The 23,305-nt window shown below is 32.9% G+C and overlaps 4 protein-coding genes across 4 annotated transcripts in view; 3 read left to right on the top strand and 1 right to left on the bottom strand.

Annotated features, from left to right (window-relative positions):
* Nucleotides 1-2,457, bottom strand: part of LOC101494442 (pentatricopeptide repeat-containing protein At3g49710) — a 4,279-nt gene extending 1,822 nt beyond the window's left edge. The window contains exon 1 of the mRNA XM_073368214.1: nt 9-2,457. Coding sequence (XP_073224315.1) covers nt 9-1,096 — 1,088 coding nt within the window. The 5' untranslated portion in view covers nt 1,097-2,457. The remainder of the gene's footprint in view (nt 1-8) is intronic.
* On the top strand, nt 1,350-2,334 carry LOC101500187 (uncharacterized). Its single transcript, XM_004513363.1, has 2 exons — nt 1,350-1,851; nt 2,084-2,334. Exons 1-2 carry the CDS (start codon nt 1,350-1,352, stop codon nt 2,332-2,334), a joined length of 753 nt encoding a protein of 250 aa, XP_004513420.1.
* Nucleotides 2,458-4,169: 1,712 nt separating the features above from the next.
* Nucleotides 4,170-11,124, top strand: LOC101494135 (uncharacterized). Its single transcript, XM_004513347.3, has 7 exons — nt 4,170-5,459; nt 5,710-5,899; nt 6,654-6,757; nt 6,891-6,993; nt 7,120-7,412; nt 7,499-7,804; nt 10,490-11,124. The coding sequence occupies exons 1-7, from the start codon at nt 4,398-4,400 to the stop codon at nt 10,841-10,843; spliced, it is 2,412 nt and encodes an 803-aa protein (XP_004513404.1). The 5' UTR covers nt 4,170-4,397; the 3' UTR covers nt 10,844-11,124.
* A 2,316-nt stretch (nt 11,125-13,440) lies between these two features.
* On the top strand, nt 13,441-18,334 carry LOC101493808 (serine carboxypeptidase-like 45). The gene is made up of 11 exons (XM_004513346.4): nt 13,441-13,811; nt 14,281-14,382; nt 14,549-14,644; nt 15,027-15,119; nt 15,193-15,263; nt 15,599-15,793; nt 15,972-16,058; nt 16,152-16,276; nt 16,855-16,947; nt 17,063-17,180; nt 17,981-18,334. Exons 1-11 carry the CDS (start codon nt 13,556-13,558, stop codon nt 18,131-18,133), a joined length of 1,389 nt encoding a protein of 462 aa, XP_004513403.1. The 5' UTR covers nt 13,441-13,555; the 3' UTR covers nt 18,134-18,334.
* The last annotated feature ends 4,971 nt before the right edge of the window (nt 18,335-23,305 follow it).

Consider the following 23,305-nt stretch of genomic DNA (forward strand, 5'->3'; position numbering starts at 1 on the left):
TCCCTACAGAGGGAGATGACAAATTGGAACATGCACTAATCATACATACAAAACTACAATCATCTGGACAAAAACCGACACGCTGCATCTCCCGGAAACTAGAAAGAGCATCTTCAGACAAATCCTCGTGTTGGGAAAATCCGGAAATCATGGTGTTCCAAAGAACCAAATCCGGTTTAGGGATTTCCTCAAACACCTTCATACATTCCAACATTCCATGAGGAGCACACTTGGAATACAAGTCAATCAACCCGCTACCAACATGAGAGTTCCTATGGAATCCACTCTTGATCATCTTCCCATGAAACTGCATTCCTCCAGCCAAATCCTTAAGGCAAGTGAACGCAGTCAAAACACTAGCCATAGTGAACATGTCAACCTCCAATCCCATCCTCTCCATCTCCCCAAACAACCTCAGTGCCTCCAATCCCTCCCGATGCTGACCACATGCCACAATCATCGCATTCCACGAAACCTCATCCCTACAACCCTCTCCCATTTCTCGAAAAATCCGCCACGCTTCATGCAATCGTCCCTGCCTACCATAGCAGGCAAGGACTGCATTGCACACCGAGGCATAACAATCATATCCACACAACAAGGCAAAGCAATGCAACTGCCTAACAAGACCAACATCATCAATGCAAGCACTTATCATGCCAGAAAGCGTGAACCCATCCAAGCTCAACCCAACCTCTCTAACTTCCTTAAACACCCTCAAAGCCGGCCCACACTCGCCTCGACGAGCATGGGCCGCAATGAGAGTGTTATAAGAAACAAGATCCGGTTGGGGAATTTGATCGAACAGTTGGTGGGCGAGGTCGATGAGCGAGTGTTTGGCACAGGCATTGATGATGGTGTTGTATGAAAACACATTGGGGTAGTTGGTTAGGTAAAATGCGGTTAAAGCATTGGGAAGTGTGCCACATTTGGAATAAAAGAGTGTGAAGTGGTTGGAAAGATAAGTTGAGTGTGGAATGAAGGACTTTATGTAGAAAGCATGGAGGGATTTTCCAGTTAAGAAATCACTTTGAGATATGCATTGTTTGAGAAGGGTTCGAAAGGTTTGTTGAAGTTGAAGTGGGAATTGGTTCATCACTTCATCTAATGAAGAGCAGAGTTGAACACACAAAACTTATGCCAATCAACAGCGCTGCCATGAAACCGAGTTCGAGCTCTGTGTCCCGTGTATTCAGCCTCTTTTCGTCTTTTAATTTTGAGTTCAAATATTTTGACACAAAAATTTTACATAAATTATTTTCAGTACATAATTAATGATCATAACAAGATGTACTATATCTCACGAGCAATCTGCTTTTATTGAAAATAGATCCATCCTTGACAATATCATGGCTGCCATGGAAACCATTCACCGTCTGAAGTGTAAGACGTTAGGTAAAGTAGCTTTCAAAATTGATATTAGTAAAGCCTCTGATTGGGTAGATAGGAGATATTTAAATAATGTGATGGAAATAATGGGTTTTTGTAGCAAATGGATTGAGTGGACGAGTATGTGTTTGGAGTCGGTGCAATTTTCAATTTTGATGAACGGAGAACTTGCATGGTGTTACGGTGTTACGAAGAACTTGCATGGTGTTACGGTGTGTGGAGGGGCTCCAACTCTCTCGCATATGTTATTTGCTGATGATAGTTTTCTTTTCTTTAGGGCCAATGAAAGGGAGGCTAAATGCATCCAAAATATTTTGTCAACATATGAACGCACTTCAGGCCAAGCAATCAACATGGTCAAGTCAGGGATATTTTATAGCAAAAACACATTGAGTGATATGAGTGAGACTATCAACAATTTATTTGGAGTAACAAAATGTTTGGGAACTGACAAGTATTTGGGTATGCCATCTATGATTGGAGGACAAAAATATCTCTTTTTGACTACATGCGAGATAGAGTATGGAAGAAAATTCAAAATTGGTCAGGAATCGTTTATCTAAAGGAGGAAGTAAGGTCTTGGTTAAGTCGGTAGCACACAAGCAATACTCATTTATTGCATGAGCATTATACTTGGGAGATGAGCTAATAAGGATGATCAATTTATTTTGGTGGGGTACGAATTGTGGTTCAGGTAGAGGAATTAGATGGCTTAGTTGGCAAAAGCTAACCATCCGAAAAGCGTTTGGAGGTACAAGGTTTCGTCATTTCCATGGATTTAACATGGCAATGCTAGGGAAGCAAGCTAAGAAATTTATTTTCAACCCAAATACTATGGTTTCTAGAATGCTCACAGCTAAATATTTCCAAGGGAGGGGTTCTTGGAAGCCTGTGTTAGACATAACCCAAGCTATGTCTAGTGCAATATCCATACTTCCCAGGTAGTGATCAAGGTTAGTCTAAAATATAATATTGGTGATGAACAACATATAAATATTTGGAAACAACCTTGACAGAGAGAACTTGTAACCATATCCCCACTTGGTAGTGAGAACTTGTGTGTGGCCAATCTAAATGACCATTCGAACCATAAGTGAAAAGAAGATATTATTCACGGGATTTTTAATGATAAAGATGCTTCAAAAATTCTAAAAATTATTCTTCCGAATAACAAAACACAATATGAACCGGTTTGAAGACTTAGTAGAGACAATCGCTACTCTATGAAATCCATGTATCAACAAGTAATGGAGCATGTAATTAATTCACCTAACTTACATGTACCAGGTGATTGGAAAGTTTTGTGGAATTTAAAAGTGCCAAATAAAAGTTGAAGTATTCTTATGGAGGGCTCTTACGGGTGTACTCCTAACTAGAATAAAATTTGTTCAAAAACGAGTCCACTATCTACAAGAATATGTGGGATGTATGCATCAACAGGAAAATGAATGGCATAGTTTTTTAGTGTGCAAATCAACATAGGAAGTTTGGTGAGAAGTTGAACTTTGGAATGTTATAGAGCCATTGACAACAAGTGCCACTAGCTTTGTAAAGTCTATTTTTTCTTTCACGACAACAAGCACAACTAAACAAAGTAGTGTGATGGCTATGATCATTTGAAGCTTGTGGTGGAAAAGAAAGTTTGCAATATGAGACACTATCATCAAAAGTTCTTTAGAGGTCGCTTGTAGGGCTATGACTGACTTGGAAGGCTGCGAAAAAGAAAGAGAAAAAAGTTGGAGGTGACAATTGGCCTTAAACTTGTCCATTTTAGTATGAATCATGTTTAATTTAATTAAACTTTTTTAAGTACGAATTATATTGTGTATGTGAATTATGTTTAATTTAATTAAACTTTTTTAAATACTGTCGGAAATTTCATTTATCATAAAATTTCCGGTAAAAAGAACTTATTTTAAATTTTTACAGTTTTATTAAGGGTAGTTTGGATATTTTAAACACAAATTTTTTAAATGAGGGTGTATAAGATAAATTAAGGGGATACAAAAGCCAACTATCTATTATAGGTCTTTACAGTTTTTTATTATTACATAACTTTATCTAATTTTTTATTGTAATTATACATATGTCATACATTAAAATATTGAATTTTTAATCTAAAATTTGAAATTATATTATTTATTCTGCTTTTCTTTTTTCTTTCTACATTTTTAAACTTTTTTTCTCTATATTCATAAGTTTGTGATAAGATGTAGATTTGTCTTCGATCATCAAACAACTCTTATGATGCTTATACACTCCTAATTGGACGTATTTAGTTATGTTTTTGTTAGATCTAGATTTATGTTACTGTACCGATGGTGTTTGTTTTTGCTTTTTATTGTATTTTATTTATACCCTTAGTTATTTGTTAGTAGTGTCAATTTAAAATATTTTAATTTAATTTATATTAAATTAAATTTATAATTAATTATGATTGAAAAACAATAAAAATAGAATAAATATTTGCACCTAAAATAGATTGTATAAAATCTTAAAAATAATATATATTTTTTTAAGTAGATTATTGTATTACAGTTGTCTAACAATTTTATCAAAAAAATAATAATTGACTAATAATCCTATAAAATAATAATTCAACGAAAAATTTCAAAAAAAAAACTTAATAAAAAAATATTTCAATTAAAAAACTTAATTACAAATTTTTTATTTAAAAATTGACTTAAAAATTCTTAAATAATTTAAAAATCTAATCTAATTAAAATTTCACTTTCAACCGTTTCTAATACAATCCAAGTAATCCACTTCAGATCCTAATCTTTTTTTTTTTTGAATCTTAAATCCTCTCCTAAAAATAAAATTTCGAAACACCACTCTAAAATTCTACAATTTTCTTTCTCACCTTTGTGCCAATTTCAATTTCAGTTTCCTTATCTCCTCGGTTTAATACCTCGCCGCCGCACTGCTACTTCCACCAAACTCAGTTTCACTCTCCTCCTGTCCTGTTGTTTTTCCCATTCTGCCCCAGTTCTCGAAAAACCCTAGACATGAAGGGTTTAGAAGAAGAAAGAAGGAGTAAACTCAAGGAAGAAGAATCCGAAGAGGAAGAGGGACAATTTGTCAGGGGACGTGAAGAGAAACAAGACTATAGAATGCATCGCCGACGCGATGAAGATTCCAAGCGAGACCGCCGTGGAGCTGACGAGGAAGATCGTCGTAGCCGCCGTGGTGATTTAGAAGACGGAGATGATAGGAAGAGGAACAGGGATAGTGATAGGGATAGGAGACACAGAGTTGAAAAAGACAGTGACATTGAGAAAGAGAGAGATCGAAGAAATCGGTATAAGGAGGATTCAGAGGAAGAACGTGATAGGAAGGGAATTAGGGTTAGGGATAAGGATAGGTATAGGAGAGATAGAGTTGATAGGGACGATGATAATGAGAAAGAGAGGGATCGTCGTCGTCGATATAAGGATGAATCTGATGAGGAAGATGATAGGAAGAGAAATCATGATAGGGATAGGAGGTATCGAGATAATGAAAAGGAGAGGGATCGCAATCTTCGAGGTGAAGATGATAGAATCAACGAGAGGAATGGGGAGAGGAGGCATAGAGTAGTTGAAAAGAATGGTGACATTGAGAGGGAAGAAATTAAGCAGAAAGAAGATGGAAGAGGGAGAGCGACGGCGGCAACGATACCGGAAAGTAGAATCAATGGTGGTGATGCATTGAATTTGGGGAAGAGTGGTGGTGTTTACATTCCACCTTTTAAGTTAGCTAGGATGATGAAAGAAGTTGATGATAAGAGTAGTCCTGAGTATCAGAGGTTGACATGGGATGCACTTAGGAAGAGTATTAATGGACTTGTCAACAAGGTTAATGCTACCAATATTAAAAACATTATTCCTGAATTGTTTGGGGAGAACTTGATTCGCGGAAGAGGTCTCTTTTGTCGGTCGTGTATGAAGTCGCAGATGGCTTCTCCTGGGTTTACCGATGTGTTTGCTGCATTGGTTGCTGTTGTGAATACCAAGTTTCCTGAAGTTGGTGATCTTTTGCTCAGAAGGATTGTTTTGCAATTAAAGAGAGCTTATAAGCGGAATGACAAGGTGTGTGTCTTTTGCTGACATCAATGGTAACATGATTTTAAAAAAAGCTCTACAACTGCAATCTGAACCTGTGATATCAAAGTTTTTGATGTCTCTGATTCCACAATACTAACATAATTGTGGCTGCATATTTAATGCTTGCCACTGTAACTGTTATTTGAAACCTTGAATATTATTGTTCTAATTTACTTTTATTTAATCACTTTTTGTTTTGCTTCTAATTGTACGTTTGAATTGTTATAATTTGTAGCCTCAATTGCTGGCTGCTGTTAAGTTTATAGCACACTTGGTGAATCAGCAAGTGGCTCATGAAATCATTGCTCTAGAGCTACTCACGGTTTTGCTTGAGAAGCCTACCGATGACAGTGTTGAAGTAGCTGTTGGCTTTGTCAAAGAATGTGGTTCAATATTGCAGGATCTTTCACCTAAAGGACTCCATGGTGAGTATTCCCTTTCCTTGAACTATATGCTGATAATGTGTTTAGCTCTATTAGATATAAATAATGATCACCATTACCTTTTCTTTGGTTTTTATTCTGAGTACCTATTATTTTCACATACGAATCCTAATTTTGTTTTTGCATCTTAGTATTCATGAAAACAAGGTAAAGGTAGGTAAATAATTTTTGGGTAAACCTTACCTTCTTCTCTGCTAGTGAGAGGGAGACTGGAATTAAGGGTTCTAAGATCCTAGGTGCATGAAGTTGTGTAATAACTAAATCAAAGAAACAACGGTGACTTGAAGGCATGCTAGATGATGCGTGGTTTACACGAAAATTGAATAATAGGTGCTGTGAGTGTTTATAATAAATTAATAATAGGTGCCTGAGTTCCTACTTGACTTGATTCTACTTCTGGGTGGGAGGCATGCCACTCTTATTTAAAGTATCGAAGCTGTGCTATTATCATTTGTTACTTAAATCTGCATGTGAACTTCTATACCTTGATTTTTGGTTTAGTTTATTTGATGCTAGGAAGTAAGTTTTCCTAACAGGTTATATTGCCCAAACAAAAATATTTTCGTTGTTGGTATGATATGTTTAGGACTAGTTAGCTTTGCTCTGTTTATGTGTTTATTTATATAATCTCTTCTGCTGGTTTACACTTGTACAAATTCCTGCATGCATGCCATTGATGCTTAAGATTGATTTGAGTCTTTCATATACTTTTTAAGTTATATTTATAATTTTGCAGGTATCTTTGAGCGCTTCCGTGGAATTCTTCATGAAGGAGAAATTGACAAACGTGTTCAATTTCTAATTGAAGGCCTATTTGCAATAAGAAAAGCGAAGTTTCAGGTACATTATTTTATTGATTAGGACAGAAACAGCACGTTAACACAATGATACATAATGTTAACAATTTTGTAAAGCAATTTAAAGGCATAGTTTAAAATCGAAATGCTTGACGATGATTGCATTGGATTTACAGGGTTTTCCAGCTGTTCGGCCTGAATTAGACCTCGTGGAGCAGGAAGATCAGTTAACTCATGAAGTCTCCTTGGATGAGGTTATAGATCCAGAGATTTCCCTTGGTACATTTTCTGTTGTTAAGTTTCTATTTTTGTATTGTATTGTATTGTATATATTTATATAAAATTTTATTAACTTGTGGTCATATGTCATTATGATTTGTTTATTTTTCATTTTGTTTTTCTCAGATATATTCAAACCTGACCCCAATTATATGGAGAATGAAAAGCGATATGAAGAGTTGAAGAAAACCATGCTGGGTGAGGAAGAGGAATCAGAGGGAGAGGAAGGTTCTGATGCTGAATCAGATGAAGATGATGAATCTGATGAAGAGGACGAGGAAAGTATGCAGATAAAAGATGAAACAGAGACAAATCTTGTCAATCTTCGAAGAACTATATATCTAACAATCATGTCTAGTGTAGATTTTGAGGAAGCTGGTCATAAGCTTCTGAAGATTCATCTTGAGCCAGGACAAGAGGTGAGCTTGAAATCTCCATTTCAAATTAATGTTCTTCTGCTGTCAACTTGCCACAACAGAAATTAATTAAAATTGTATCGATGCAGATGGAATTGTGCATTATGCTTTTAGAATGTTGCAGCCAAGAAAGAACTTACTTGCGATATTATGGTCTTCTGGGGCAGCGTTTCTGCATGATAAACAAAGTGCATCAAGAAAATTTTGAGAAGTGCTTCGTGCAACAGTACTCCATGATTCACAGGCTTGAAACAAATAAACTGCGAAACGTGGCAAAGTTTTTTGCGCATTTGCTTGGGACCTTTGCTCTGCCTTGGCATGTCTTGTCATATATTCGCTTGACTGAAGAGGACACAACTTCTTCTTCACGTATATTTATTAAGATTCTTTTCCAGGTATTTGAATTAAACTCAAAATTTCATCTTTTTTTGTTTCTCCATTTACGTGTGTTATTACTTTTTCAACTTTTCTTAGTAAAAAGGCATATATTCTATACTGCTTAAAATGTGATTGAATATCCAACCAAATCATTGTTTTTATTTTTGGTTTTTTGTATGCTATGCTTTTTTTTGACAAAGGAGAAATTTCATTATGAATTTAAGACTAAGGAAAAAGAATTAATAAGACGAGGGAGGACAAGGAATCCTAGCAAACAAAAATAACAAAACAGAAAAACTATCAACTCCATAGCATTTTCTCACCACTTAGGGGTTGACTTCATGGATCAAATGATACCTTAATATCCTATGATGAATCATGGCTATTGAACCATTTAAGTTCCATCTCTTCATAATAGTGATGGCTTGACCTACTGTTTTACTTGGTTTATTTATGCCTTTAACTATTGGACTATATTTAATTACTTCAGCCCTCCTTATTGGGTTTTTATGGCTTTCTCTACTCATGCCCATAACAGCTAAGGCAATAGTCTACCATCTTTTCCACAACATCTCAACTTTCTCTTAACACTTTATTTGCTAAAGTGTATTGATAGAACCCAAAAATTATGATAAAGGGATTGTATATTATTTACTGAAAATATGAGCTCAAAGGGTCTACAATGAAAAATGAAATAAACCAGAGCAAAGCTCCTACCAGAGAGAATACTCTCCTAAGCAACATTCAACAATAATCCTCAATGATTCCCCTACTCTCCCTTCCTTCTCCTTATAATCCCTCCACATTCTAATAAACTGCCACATCAGCAGCTCTTCCTCTAACTTTTCATTTCAGCTTGATTATTGGACTTAGGCTCAAACCCAGTGTCCTATCATGTCATGTCTTGTGTGTCCACTCATCCATTGTATTCTGTTCTTCACAACATTGAGCTTACTTTCGTATTGGTTTAATACCACCTAGCAATCAATCCCATAGAACATTGTAGCCCAAATGGTTGTGCAATAATTTTTTATTAGCACAAATTGTACTTTATCATCACAAGCTAGCCAATGGAATCCATTCTCAATATGGGATGCAATAGAAACAGGGGGACATTTTTTCCTGCAAGAGTGAGACACATGGACCTAAATAGCACATGTACAGAGGGAAAATTTTAATGCTAAATAGTACATATACAGGGAGTTGGTTTTATTATAATAGGATAGAATAGATTACATCCAAAGCCTTCCTCCATTTCATCACTTTCTTTGAAACCCTATGTTTGATGTCTCCCCCAATGCTGTTTATGGAAGATGGTGGTAAGTCAAATCCACCATATAAATATGGTTGATGGCATTGCACTTTGGTGGAAGGTTGGTGGTTATAACAAAAATCTAATATATCTACAAAATGCAACAAAAGAAAGCAGAACATAAATCTAATATACTTACAGAAATGCACCTTATCGAAAGCTGCAAATAACGAAAACAAAAAACCAAAAGCATATGTCAAAAACAACAAACTAAAAGTATCATAATTCATTAGCTTAGAAGACAAAATGTAAGATAATGAGATGCATGAGAACATAATAGACACTATAGATCTATTGTAGGCAACCCTACTGTACATTTTGCAGACCCGCATTTGTGACAACCTAGTCACATTGCAGGAATTCCAACTTTTGCACCAATATTCAAAAACACCCTAGACCAAATTTAATTCATGCTATGTGATTCACTTTTTATTATCATGTTAATGTGTTGCATTTGAGTTTAAATTATCGAAACAAATTGAATCTAATGTACTGTAGTGCACTAGATTGAGTTTGCACTGTAGTGCTGCTCTAGTGCAGATATGCACTGCCACTGGTTTTCCATGGCAACATGTTTTTCTGTATTGCATAGCAAGGCTACTATTGAGGCTGGTTTACACTATGTAATGTTGCCACTGCTACCCTGCAGGCACAAGTTCAAGAATAGAGTTTTCCCCATCTTTTTTTTAAAAATTTCTCACTCATCTCTCACGCATTTTGATTCTGTCCATTCTGCATCTGAAGCATTTTAGATTCAGGACACTTATATAACCCATCGAAGAAAACCTGCTTCCCACATTTATTCCCAACTTCTTGCACCCTAGTGGTTTTTTGGCCAAGCTCCCTTGCTTGCTGTTTTGTACCTTGCATGCCTATTCAAGCAGGTCTGTGATTTGTTTGTAGACCGGTGCTTTTCTGGCAATGTCTTACTCAGTGCCAGCCAACTCCAAAGAGCACGCCTCCTGTTACCGGCAAAACCCACATGTCAATGTCTTTAAGTTTTTATTATGTGTAATATTAAAAATTAAAAATGATTTATTTGGATCCTCTATCATTGCTATAGCAGCCATAATTCAATCTGACACACTGCCATAGCAATTTGGAGATAAGTTTTCTACACCAAGATGATGTTTTTTGCATGTTGCATGGAAATTTTGGTTGTGATACCTACTGGGTGTGAAAAATGGTAGCATGATGTGATATCCTTGACATGTTTAACTTTTCATGCAGCATGCTTTATTGATTTTTCCATTTTATATTTTATGTAAAGTTATATACTAGTGGAAGATTTATTCTATTTGTTCTCTTATATCATCTGTAAGACATACTGGTAATTTATTTTTGCCTCTCCTTGCATGGAAGATATTGATTTCGTTTTTCAATGTTGCAGGAATTGTCAGAGCATCTCGGAATCAGGCTGCTAAATGAGCGGTTAAATGATCCAACAATGCAGGACTCTTTTGAATCCATTTTTCCCAAAGATAATCCAAAAAATACACGATTCTGCATTAACTTCTTCACATCCATTGGACTTGGTGGTCTTACTGAGAATCTACGCGAGTACTTGAAAAATATGCCACGTCTGATCATGCAACAACAGAAACAAGTTTCAGATTCTGACTCAGACAATGAGTCTGCGAGCTCCGGTTCATCAGATTCAGGAACTACTAGTTCTGAGTCAGAGGCAGACTCAGCAAGTTCTGATGAAAGTGACAGGAAACGAAGAAAACGTAGAAGAAAATGATGCAATTGTTGCTATTGTCAAAGCCCCTTGCATCCACAAACCTGTAGTTGAGAATCCATGGTTTCACAATCTGTATGTCAGTGAATCAACTTTGCTTACTGCATAGTTGTTCTGTTATCTATCTGGATTTGTTTAATTTTGTACTTATGATCATATTTTCGGTAAACTCAAGCTCTGGCTTTGAATTTTTGTGTAAAAACCTCCAGCATAGAACCTTTACACCGTTTAAACTGTGTAGGCTAAATGGTAATTAAGATGCTCCATGATGGATTTTTGGTGTTTGTTTTAATGGTATTGAATTTGATAGAATTATTTTATTTAAGCGATGCATGATTACTTAGTTTCATTAATTACTCTTGTGCTGGATTGTAATTCTTCACTATTCCTGTCATAGTTTTGTCAATGTGTTGCCTGGATAAAAGGATTACTTGGAAGATGTTATTAAAATTCATTTATGTATATATCTTTGTAAGTTGTGGGAACCAAATATAACTTTGAGATGATTCAAATCCGTGACGCAAGATTCAGTTTTACCGTGTAATACTAGGAGATAACCAAACATTGTTTGAGCACTTCATATTTGTTAACGTTCAGCACAGTGTGGTTAATTATTCGATGTTGGTAATGTCTGCTTGAAACTTGAAAATGTTAATGCTTGTGTCATGTACAGTACACTGTTATAGAAATTTAATCTGCTCTGAAGTGATGTGGAACTTATTTTGAAACCCTAGAGAAAAATTCCAGGCTGAAGACGGCAATTTTCCGGATTCCATATTCCAGTAGTTAAAATGTAGGGTTTTTTGCACTTGTTGGATACATGAATGTTTGCGAGTATCGGTCTTGAAATTTTTTTACTTCATACCCTGTCACTGTACCTCTTTTAAAAATCTAACTTTACAGCTGACTTTTAAAAAAATTGAAAGTTCTTCCACTCCTAAAAAATTCAAATAGTAGTAGTAGTAGTATGGATCTTATATATAGTAGTATGGATAATGTATATATGTTATAAACTTTTAATCTAAAAATAGATTTTATAGAATTTGTATCATTAAAATACTATTGAGTGATATAACATTAGTGTAATTTAATCTTTTTTTATACATACATATATATATTAATTTTTTTTTACAAAATTTATATTTTAATTCATATAAATAAAAAATAAAAATGTATGGTACTATGGTAGTCGCACTCTTACTCCCATAATTGATTTTGCATTACTTCTACTCGTACGTTAAATTTTCGATGTGAGTTTTTACCATATATATTGTTGTGCATTTTTTTAATGGGGGTATTCAATAAAATTGTACCCATTATCATCCCTAATCACATGCAATACAAAAACAATTTGCTTAGGTGTGGACAAAATTTCATTAAGAGGGAAGGAGTGATTCATCTCTCACTATACAATTATTGTCATTATCAAGACCCAAATTTTGTGTAATTGGTGGGGCCGTGTAGCAACACTGAACTTTTATCTCGTGATGAGAAGGACAAGTTTTGAGGTCACATAAATCCATCTATAAACTGATTTCGTATCCTTTTAAAACTGTACACATCATGTGCTTGACATTTTACTTGATTAAAATTTGGTCTCATTTCAAGTGTATGTTTTTACTTACATATTAAGTATTATTTAATGTTTTTAATTTATACACATTAAAAAATTATAAATAAATAAAAAGTGTAATAATTTTACAAAATTATTATTATTAATTAATTTATCATAGAGTGTTAACCATTGTTATAAATAATCATAAAATAAAATAGAATTAAGACTGTCATATATACTATTGAAAGTAGTATAAAAAAATAATTAATGTTACATTAAACATAAAATAACACTTAATTTCAAATATTTTTGTCTTGTTAATATGGCAATTAATATGAGACATTAAAACATAGTAAACTCACTCTAATCAACTTTTTTTTATAAATACTATTAATATCTATTTAATACTATTTATATAGACAATTTACCACTTTCATTATCTTAATATATCTACTACCCTTTGAGTGGGTCATATGTAGATACGAATCGATCAATTATTATCTTTGAAATTGATGGAGACTAAAGAATCTCATTAACCAATTAATAATTTGTAAATTATACACGAAACTTTAGCTCTAATTTTATTCCCCATCATATAACATGGAATACTATAAGAAAACATAAAAATATTAATGAAAATTTATCCACGGATAATTGAGAGTAAATTATCAATTATGCATGTGCATATTAAAAACAAAGAACGCTTTTTTTACATAAATCAGTTGTATTTAATTAAAGTTTTTTTTCCAAAAAGAACATAGTAAGAATCTATATGCTTTACAAAAAGATAATTTTTGAAGCCTTATATATTTATTTTATACCTTGAGTGAAATAAAAAGAGAGAAATATTAAAAAAAAAATTAAATATAATAGTAGTTAGAAAAATACAAACACTGATTCTGCAAGATAAAAATGAAACTCCCAAGACTTAAGACATTGGGGTGGGGTCAGAACCAAAACATGTCTGCAAGACATGGACCCAATTTCCACGTTCACACACATACTATTCTATAGGAATAATAAAATAATCACATATACATAGGCCTTTATTATATTCCTTCTTCTTCATTCAATATCCTTCATATTCCTATTACTGGTTTAGTACAGAAAAAGAAAAAGAAGCCACATAAACAACTTCTCAAGCAGATCTTATTATAAACATGATATCCCATTCTCAATTCCTTGCTGTAATTCCAAGAATAATATTTGTTGTTGCAATACAAATAATTGTAGGAGTAAATTCTTTTTCTGAATTTGATAAGATAAAAAGTTTACCTGAACAACCAGAAGTAGAATTCAAACAATATGCTGGTTACATTACGGTTGATGAAGTGCAGCAAAGAGCTTTATATTACTACTTTGTTGAAGCAGAAGTTGATCCAGCTTCAAAGCCGGTAGTTCTTTGGTTGAACGGAGGTATGTATCTTATTAGCTATGAAATGAAATAGACGAACGCATACATCAAATATGACACTATCACAAAATACTAAAAATAAAAGTGATTAAATGTAAATATATATGATGTGTTATATTGATGTCACACATTAGACTTGTATTCAAGCTAAAGTATCGGTGTTATGTAGGCTATTAATTTATATAAAATGTTAATAAGTGTTCTAAAGGCACCTTTAATTAATCTAAATATAGAAATAAAATATTAAATTTATATTGAAATTTGTGTATTTAACTTTTTAAAAATTTAAATTTTATTTTAATTTTATTCAAGGTAAAATTTCTAGTTTTTGTTTTTTAACAAGTGTCTTTAAGGCACTCGTTACAAGACCTTAAACTTATTATGCCTATGGTAAAACTTTTTATATTTTTGGAATGAATGAAATATTCAAATTAAGTGAAAGAAGTAAAAAATATTTTCTTGGTTTTGAAGGGCCTGGTTGTTCTTCTATTGGAGTTGGAGCTTTTGTGGAGCATGGTCCTTTCAAACCAGCTAAAAAAGGTCTCATGAAGAATGATTACAGTTGGAACAAAGGTTAGTGGTACGAGTTCACTCGACAAAGTTTAAATATATTTGAGACAATTGTATAATGATCATTAGTGTCATTTTAATTAATAATAATTTTTCCATACCCAAATTTAAAAAAAATAAACCTTTTGTGCTTACTCAAAATGACTTTTTCATTTCCAACTTGTTGCAGAGGCAAACATGTTATACTTGGAATCACCTGCTGGTGTTGGTTTCTCCTATTCTGTAAATGAATCATTCTATGACTTAGTGAATGATGAAATGACAGGTTTTTCCACTTCTTTTTATGCAAAACAGCATGTGAATATTATCATAACAATCATGGTTTAATTGTTAAGAAGTTTATTGAATTGATCAACAATCAACCATCTTATTAATGTTCCCCAAACATGTTTTTACACGAGGAAAACTTTATTCTTTTATGTTGTTGTTTGGTTGTATATATAAATGCCAAAATTAATTAGCATCCAAACCTTGAATTAAATAGAAGTGATAAAAAACAAAATATTAGATTGTTTCACTTAAAATACAATTTTAACGAAATCAACTTAATTCATAAACTCACCAAAACACACACTTTTACTTTGTTGTTGACTTTAGTTTATGATATCATATTTTTCAACGTCTAATACTGGCTCTATATTTTATAGCAAGAGATAATCTTATCTTTCTACAACATTGGTTCACTAAATTCTCCGAGTACAAAAACAATGATTTCTTTCTCACAGGAGAGAGCTACGCAGGTAATATCTATGTGTTATATGAATAGCATTTTCCTTTTGGAGCTTGTGTTGAGTAATGCATGACTGTGTTCAGGTCACTATGTGCCTCAACTTGCACAACTCATTATTCAAACTAAAACCAAGTTCAATCTCAAGGGAATAGCGGTGAGTACACACAATGAGATATTTTTCATAAGTAACCAATATTTTGGTGCTTAAACGTGTGAAGCGCATTTAACATAACATAGTATATGGATGTAACAACTCGTTAGTTTAGTCCTCAAATATATGTTACGTTAGAGTTTGGTCCACAAAATTACTATTAGAATATATACTTCAGAATGTTTTTTCTAATTTCAGTTTGTCAGGAACTATATTGACATCACTTCAAACATTTAGAGACATAAATAACTGTATACTTGATTTTCAATAATTATAGATTATGAAACATGTTGATCAATATGAATAACACCAACTTGTTACTATGTTGATATTTGCAGATAGGGAATCCTCTTATGGAGTTTAACACAGATTTCAACTCTAGAGCTGAGTATTTTTGGTCTCATGGATTAATATCTGACTCAACTTATGAAATCTTCACAAAATCATGTAACTATTCTCAAATAAGAAGACAATATCAAAGTGGCACACTTAGTTCAATTTGTGCAAGAGTAAATAGGCTAGTGTCAATGGAGGTTAGTATATATATATATATATATATATTTCCATAAAAAGAATTGGTTAAGAGGAAATTTTTTATTAATTAATATGACACTAATAATCATTTCACACCTATTTTTAAAAGAATTTGAACTTCGCCCCTTAAAGTTACTAGATAAAAGTCTTACTATTGAGCTGACATCTCATGGACAGATCAGTAGATATATTGATCTATATGATGTTACTCTTGATGTTTGTCTACCTTCAGAAAAACAACAGGCATATGTGCTTACTCAATTGGTATATACACTTCATCCATATTCTCTTTCAATCTAGATTTTCTTTCGTTTTTCTTTTTATTTTATCTTCTGAATGCTTTCATCTCTTGTTCAGCAAGAGGGAGAGAAAATAGATGTTTGTGTGGAAGATGAAACATACATATACTTAAATCGAAAAGAAGTGCAGAAAGCTCTCCATGCTAAACTTGTAGGAATCACCACATGGTTAACTTGTAGTGGGTAAGTTTTATAGCCTAAAAATGGCTTAGCATTAGAATTAATATATAACTTATTTGGGCTACATATGGATCCATGGAAATAGATGTTATAGAGTTGAAATAAATTGATAAATAAGTGATTTACTCTTTTAACTAAATTGAATTACAAAAACAACATTGAAATTTAAAATTTTCGATCATATTAATCTTTTAAGGTAAGTGAACGTGATCTTTAAAGTTTTTTTGAGTGACTGATGTAATCAATGATTTTCAATTTTAATAATAATTTTAGAATTCATTTTATTTTAAGATATCAAATTAGTGATTCACTCATAAATCAATAGAATAGTAATATAATTATTTATATTGTTTATAAAGAATAAAATTGAGAACAAAATTAGAAGATGATACAATTTCATCTCACTCCAAATTTTCTCTATTCTATCTTAATAGAACACTAACATCGTTTCATTTTAGTTGGTTGTATATCATCCTTTCAGTTCTACTTTTCGTTGGACCATAAAATTTGACAATAATAAATTGATTCATTTTGTCCAAGATTTTGAATTGGATACTAATACCATTTCTCTTATGTTACAGAGTTCTGAAATATAACATGAAAAATCTTGAGATTCCAACTATTTCTGTTTTAGGGTCACTTGTTAAGTCAGGTGTTAGAGTTCTAGTATACAGGTGATTACCTTTTTTCTCCAACTTCTTAGTTACTTCTTGACATTACATTCTCATCATTGCTTAATCAATGTCATATACTTTTGATCAAAAAAATCTATTTTGATTTTACTCTCAGTGGAGATCAAGATTCAGTCATACCATTACTTGGAACACGATCTTTAGTAAATAAATTAGCTAAAGAGTTTGGATTGAACACAACAGAATCTTATAGAGCTTGGTTCAAGGGAAGACAGGTAAACATTTGTAATGTATAATATCTTTGTGGATTCATTTGGTGGCCAACATAAAATACACATTAACATGGTAGGATATGTTATCATATCTATTCTAACAGGTATTTGGCAAACTACATAATATAATAATGTTGAGAATAATATCTAAATATTTTTTAGAAGGTTTTATTTAAATTTGTATTTAAATTTAATTATATTTAGATTTAGAATAAAATACTATTAAGATATATAATTTATATTTCTGTTTAGAATATATTTAAGATTTGTTGCTTATTTTAAAGATACAATTTAGAAATGTGTTATTATGCAATTTACGAATGAAAATTTATGATATAAGATTTTATACAAAAATAGACTCTGTATACAAAATATATCACATATAATCTTGCTTCTGCAAATTAAAAAAAAAAAAAACCCATCCAATAATAATATTAGATGGTAACCATAGAGTTAGAAAGTGTTGAATATGCTTCATCTTCACTATTAAGCGGACAAATACTCGAGCATAATAATGTTTAAAGTGTTACAATCATAATAACTTACATCGTAATATTTAAACAAAATTTTAGAACGTATCATAAAAAGTACAACAATCACTGTATTATCAAAATTGTAGGTACAATCCACCAAACTTCATAGTCAATCGTTGTGTTACGTTTTTCTTCTTAGTTTATAACCCAAATTTCTATTCTAATAAAAGTCAAATAACTCACATATAAATTCTACCCTTAAAGTTTTATTTTGTCACTATATGCATTCCTTCCTTTAAAAGCAACTTATTTTTATATTTAATTTTTCAGGTAGCTGGATGGACACAAGTATATGGTGACTTATCATTTGCAACTATAAGAGGAGCATCTCACGAGGCTCCATTTTCACAACCAGAAAGGTCGTTGGTGTTACTAAAGACATTTTTGAAAGGAAAATCACTGCCAGTATCCTCTGAAATGTGAATACACTTTGTTACAAAGGTGTAGGTACCTCAATAAGTAAAATCTCGGAAAAAGTTTTAACATACACTTCGAATCAACATCAAATTGTGTGATTTTGAATTTTTCCATCATAGTTAAAAATGGATGAAATATGATTTCATTGATCTTTGATTCCATGTAATTGATTTCGTTTAGTGAAAAAAATCATTTTATTATTTTAAATAGTGAATATTTCTTTTTTACTAATTCTATTAGACTTACTTTTTTTTTTTAGTTTACAATTGTTTTTGCCTCCTTTTAGTTTGTTTCATGTTCTTATTTGTTTTTCTCTTATTTGCAGCACTTTATGTTACTTTTCAGTTTTTTGTGTCATTGGTAACTATTTTGGTTATCTCTCTTTGTATATAAACCTTTTGACTAATCATTCAATAAATAAGAAAAAGTATTATTCAGAATCTGTTATGGTATCCGAGCAGAGTAATCTGTTCGGCATGCACATCCTTTTTTCTTGATTTCTTTTTCTTCTCACAATCTTTCATCCTTCATCCTAAATTTTCAAGACTTATCAACAAATTCATCTACAATGGGAAATCTCTCAGATTCATCAATAGATTCATCAACACATTCAATTCATGAAGCTTCCACGCCCTAAAACCTTGTTCTTAATCCCACAAGTCCTTATTATCTACATCCTAGAGAGAATCCAGGCGCGATTCTTGTCACCCCTATGATGAATGGTAACAATTACAATTCTTGGAGCTGTTCAATCAAACGAGCTTTACTAACTAAAAATAAAGTCAAATTTATCAACAATTCCCTTCTTACCCTTCTAAATTCTGATCCTCTTCACGATGTTTGGGAGCGATGCAATGGTATTGTCATATCTTGGAGCACAATGCTTCAAGATCTTCCCAAATTATTTTCAATTGATCAAAGAAATCATTGAACGGTAACAATTACGATTCTTGGAGCCGATCAATGAAATGAGCTTTATTAACTAAAAGTAAATTTATCGACAAGGGGAGAAAAACGTCAACAATTTCTTTAATCAATTGAAAATAATTTGGGAAGATCTTGAAGCATTGTGCTCCCTTCCTATTTGTACATGCGACAATCTCAACGATATCAAATTACAACGAGAGACGAAGTTTGTTATCTATATTATTTTATATATGATTTAATTAAAATCTTTCGAGACTTTGAAAACAAGTAAAATACACTAAAATAAAACTTGATTAGGAAACACTAAATAAGATGAGACATACAATTTTTAAGTTTATAAAAGTGGGTAACCCTTCTTACCATCGCAATAACATTGAAAAAACCAATTTTAGTATGAGAAGTTCATATTTTACTATATTCTATATGAGGAAGCGAAACAAAGTAAGTTGAACTAAATACACTCTCATAGATGAAAAATGACGGAACAATCACATAAATTTTTTAAAAGGAGACAAACTTGTAGTGACAAAATGTAAAATTTTGTAATAGAATCGAGTTTATGCCGACTAAAAAAGAGTATTGAGTTATCTAAGAAATATTACAATATTTTAATTTAACTATATTTTATTAAAGAGTGTTAGTACAAAAATATTTAGCAACTAAGTCAAAACATAGGATAAACGAAAAAACAACTAAATAATAACTAGTAAAATAATAAATCGATACATAATATAGATCTAGCTTTGGTATGAACCTATAACACGCTTGAAACAAAAAAGTAAACAAAATTCAAAAGTGAATCAGAAAGTGAAACACTTTCTCTCAAAGGAAAATTAAAAAATTTTGGAAGAAAAAACAAATGGAAAGTATGGCAACCCCAACTTTAAAAACTTCAATCAATTTGTACTTGAAAGATTTAAATAATCAATTCACCACCGTTCGCACCCAAATCTTATGCAAGAACCTTTTCCTATTATTCAGAAAGCTTACTCGCTCGTGTTACAACATGAATGACAACTTGGCATCAATATTGAGGGCAAATCACCTCATATTTTGATGACAAATAACAATGGTTTGAGCAACAATAACAATCAAATTCAACACAAAACCTCTTCTCAACAAGGACGCAATCGTGGCAGATTGAACAATAGATATAAAGGCCGAACCTCTACCATTAAACATGCAAAAGCATTAAACTGAAAATTGATTTTTGATCACTCTTCATGTGTTATTTAGGATCCTCTTTCATTGAAGATGATTGAGCATGCTAGAGCTACTAACAATCTCTATATTTTGAAACAAGCTAGCCAAAATATATTGTCTTTTCATGATCATGTTACCACTAATTGTTTCTCTTCTTGTAATAAAGTTGACTCTCATAATTTTGATATATGGCATCACAAATTTGGACACCAATATTTTACTATTACTAAGCACATTTGCAAACAATTTCCCAATGTTACAATTGATTCTAATACAATTTGTGAGTTTTGTCATCTTGCTAAGCAACATAAGCTGCCTGTTATTCCTAATCATATTAAAACTACAACTGCTTTTGAACTGATTCATATGGTCATTTGGGGTCATATTTCTATCCCATATGTCCATGGTCATCATTATTTCTTAACAGTTGTAGATGACTTTTCAAGACATTCGTGGATTTTCCCTTGAAAAACAAATGAGACGCAAGACAATTGGTTATTAATTTTACTACTTTGATCAACACACAATTTGACACTCATATTAAAAGTATTAGAATAGACAATGGTCTTAAATTCAATATGCCTTCTTTTTATTATAATCTTGGCATCATCCACTTATGTACTTGTGTTGAAACTCCTGAACAAAACACCATTGCAAAACACAAACAAAAACATATTTTGAATGTCACTCGAGCTCTTCTCTTTCAAAGTCGCATTCCCAAGGATTATTGGTGTTATGCAGTTAATCACGCCATTCATCTCATCAATAGATTGCCTTCAGTTGTCCTCAATTACAAGTCTTCCTATGAGGTTCTACATAATTCTCCTCCAACCATTGATCATGTAAGGGTTTTCAGATCCATTGCCTTTGCTTCTACTTTACTACAAGGGCGACATAAATTAGATCCAAGAGCTAGAAAGAATGTCTTTCTCGGATACAAGCAAGATGTTAAAGGCTTCATTCTATTGAAGTTAGACTCTAAACAACTATTCATATCAAGGAATATTCAGTTTTATGATGATTGTTTTCCATTTGCTGAGTCTCCTGCCATTCCTGCTCCTAGTTTATCTTTCAATATCCCTACTCCAAGCACATTATCCTGCTTTGATTATTTTTTCACCTATGCTAATGCTAATCTCATGCCGACATCTAACCATAGTTCTCATTCTTCCCAACTTCATTTTCAATCTTCACTTCTTGCCATTACTTTAAACACACACCCTCCACCCATCTCCCATTCTCATATTACTCTCATCAGAAAGTCAACAAGACCACACAAAAAACTATCTCATCTGAATGATTTTATCTGCCACCACATATCTACCAATTCCATACCTTACCTTATCCAATATGTTGTTTCTTATGCTAATCTTTCCTCAAATTACAAACACTTTATTCTATCCACATCTATCCACTCAGAACCATCATGTTACACTCAAGCTTCAGAACTCAACCAATGGATTTCTGCTATGAATGCATAATTACATGCTCTTCAACTCAATAATACTTGGGAGATCACTAACCTATCACTTGGAAAAACCCCTATTGGATATCATGGGTATATAAAATTTAATACAAAGCAGATGGATCTATGAAACGCTATAAAGCTCGACTTGTTGCCAAAGACTATACTCAAAGAAAGGTTTGGAATATTTTGATACGTTTTCTCCCGTTGCTAAGATGACTATAGGGCGTTTGCTTCTAGCCCTTGCTTCAAATCAGAATTGGTTTCTACAACAATTGGACGTCAATAATGCATTCTAGCACGGTGATCTCAATGAGGAAGTATATATGGTTATTCTTCAAGGTTTGAAGCTCGTTCCTTCCAACAAAGTCTATCGTTTGTGAAAATAATTATATGGACTAAAACAAGCAAGTCGTCAATGGTTTGCAAAGTTATCATCCTTCCTCATTTCTCTTGGATATCATCAATCAAAATATGACCACTCTCTTTTCACTAAGTCTACTGCCACTGCCTTCACATCCCTGCTTGTTTATGTTGATGATTCAATCTTTGCTGGCAATGATTTGGACAAGATTTATGTTGTCAAAACTCAATTGGATTTTGCTTTCCATATCAAGGATCTTGGCAACTTACGCTATTTTCTTGGCCTTGAAGCTGCTCGTTCAAGTGCAGGAATTTCTGTCTCTCAATTGAATGCCACTGATTTATTAACTGACACTGGTTTGTTAGGCTCTAAACCACTGACAACACCAATGGTTCAATCACATAATTTTCATGATTGTTCTGCTTCGGCTTCCACTAATTACACTGCCTATCGTCGCCTGATTGGACGCCTTTTTTTATTTAACTATCACTTGACAATATTTAAGTTTTTCCATTCAACATCTCAACCAATTTTTATCTTCACCTATTGTCCTCAACTTAGAAGCAACTCATCGTATTATTTGCTATATCAAATCCTCACCTGATCAAGGCCTGTATTTCTAGCATCTTCTTGTGTCCAACTCAAGGGTTTTTCGGGTTCAGATTGGGAAACCTATAGTCTTACTCGTCGCTCAGTCACCCGTTACACATTTTCTTGGGCGATTCCTTAATCTCGTGGAAATCAAAGAAACAAACTACTATTTCTCGATCTTCATATGAAGCTGAGTATCGTGTGCTTGCTTCTACTGAGTGTGAAATTCTATGGTTGACGTATGTTTTTATATGACTTTTGCATTCCTTTCATTTCACCAGCTATCTTATATTGCGAGAGCCAATATGCGTGCCATATTGCAGCTTGTCCTACTTTCCATGAGCGTACAAAACACATTGACATTGATTGTCATGTGGTCTATAAGTTATTTCATCTTCTACCAGTTCCAAATGCTTCTCAACTTGCTGACATCCTTACCAAACCCTTGCACAACAAGAAAACAAGCATTTTGTGAGGGCTTTTGCCCTCACAAAGGGGTATAATCAGCCACAAAGGTGGCTTTTGTGAGGGCTTTTGGCAGCCACAAAGAAGCTGGTCACAAAATTTTGTGAGGGCTTTTGCAGCCACAAAAGAGAGGCATTTGTGAGGGCTTTTGCAGCCACAAAAG

This window comes from Cicer arietinum, chromosome 5 (assembly GCF_000331145.2).
Source record: "Cicer arietinum cultivar CDC Frontier isolate Library 1 chromosome 5, Cicar.CDCFrontier_v2.0, whole genome shotgun sequence".
In the NCBI taxonomy this organism is placed as follows: Eukaryota; Viridiplantae; Streptophyta; class Magnoliopsida; order Fabales; family Fabaceae; genus Cicer; species Cicer arietinum.

Coding starts and splice junctions, on each gene's coding strand:
- LOC101500187 (XM_004513363.1), top strand. CDS start 1,350: ATGGCTGCCATGGAAACCATTCACCGTCTGAAGTGTAAGACGTTAGGT. Junction 1,852..2,083: donor GGGAACTGACAAGTATTTGG/GTATGCCATCTA, acceptor ATTGTGGTTCAG/GTAGAGGAATTAGATGGCTT.
- LOC101493808 (XM_004513346.4), top strand. CDS start 13,556: ATGATATCCCATTCTCAATTCCTTGCTGTAATTCCAAGAATAATATTT. Junction 13,812..14,280: donor AGTTCTTTGGTTGAACGGAG/GTATGTATCTTA, acceptor TTGGTTTTGAAG/GGCCTGGTTGTTCTTCTATT. Junction 17,181..17,980: donor CTTGGTTCAAGGGAAGACAG/GTAAACATTTGT, acceptor TTAATTTTTCAG/GTAGCTGGATGGACACAAGT.
- LOC101494135 (XM_004513347.3), top strand. CDS start 4,398: ATGAAGGGTTTAGAAGAAGAAAGAAGGAGTAAACTCAAGGAAGAAGAA. Junction 5,900..6,653: donor TTCACCTAAAGGACTCCATG/GTGAGTATTCCC, acceptor ATAATTTTGCAG/GTATCTTTGAGCGCTTCCGT. Junction 7,805..10,489: donor TTATTAAGATTCTTTTCCAG/GTATTTGAATTA, acceptor TCAATGTTGCAG/GAATTGTCAGAGCATCTCGG.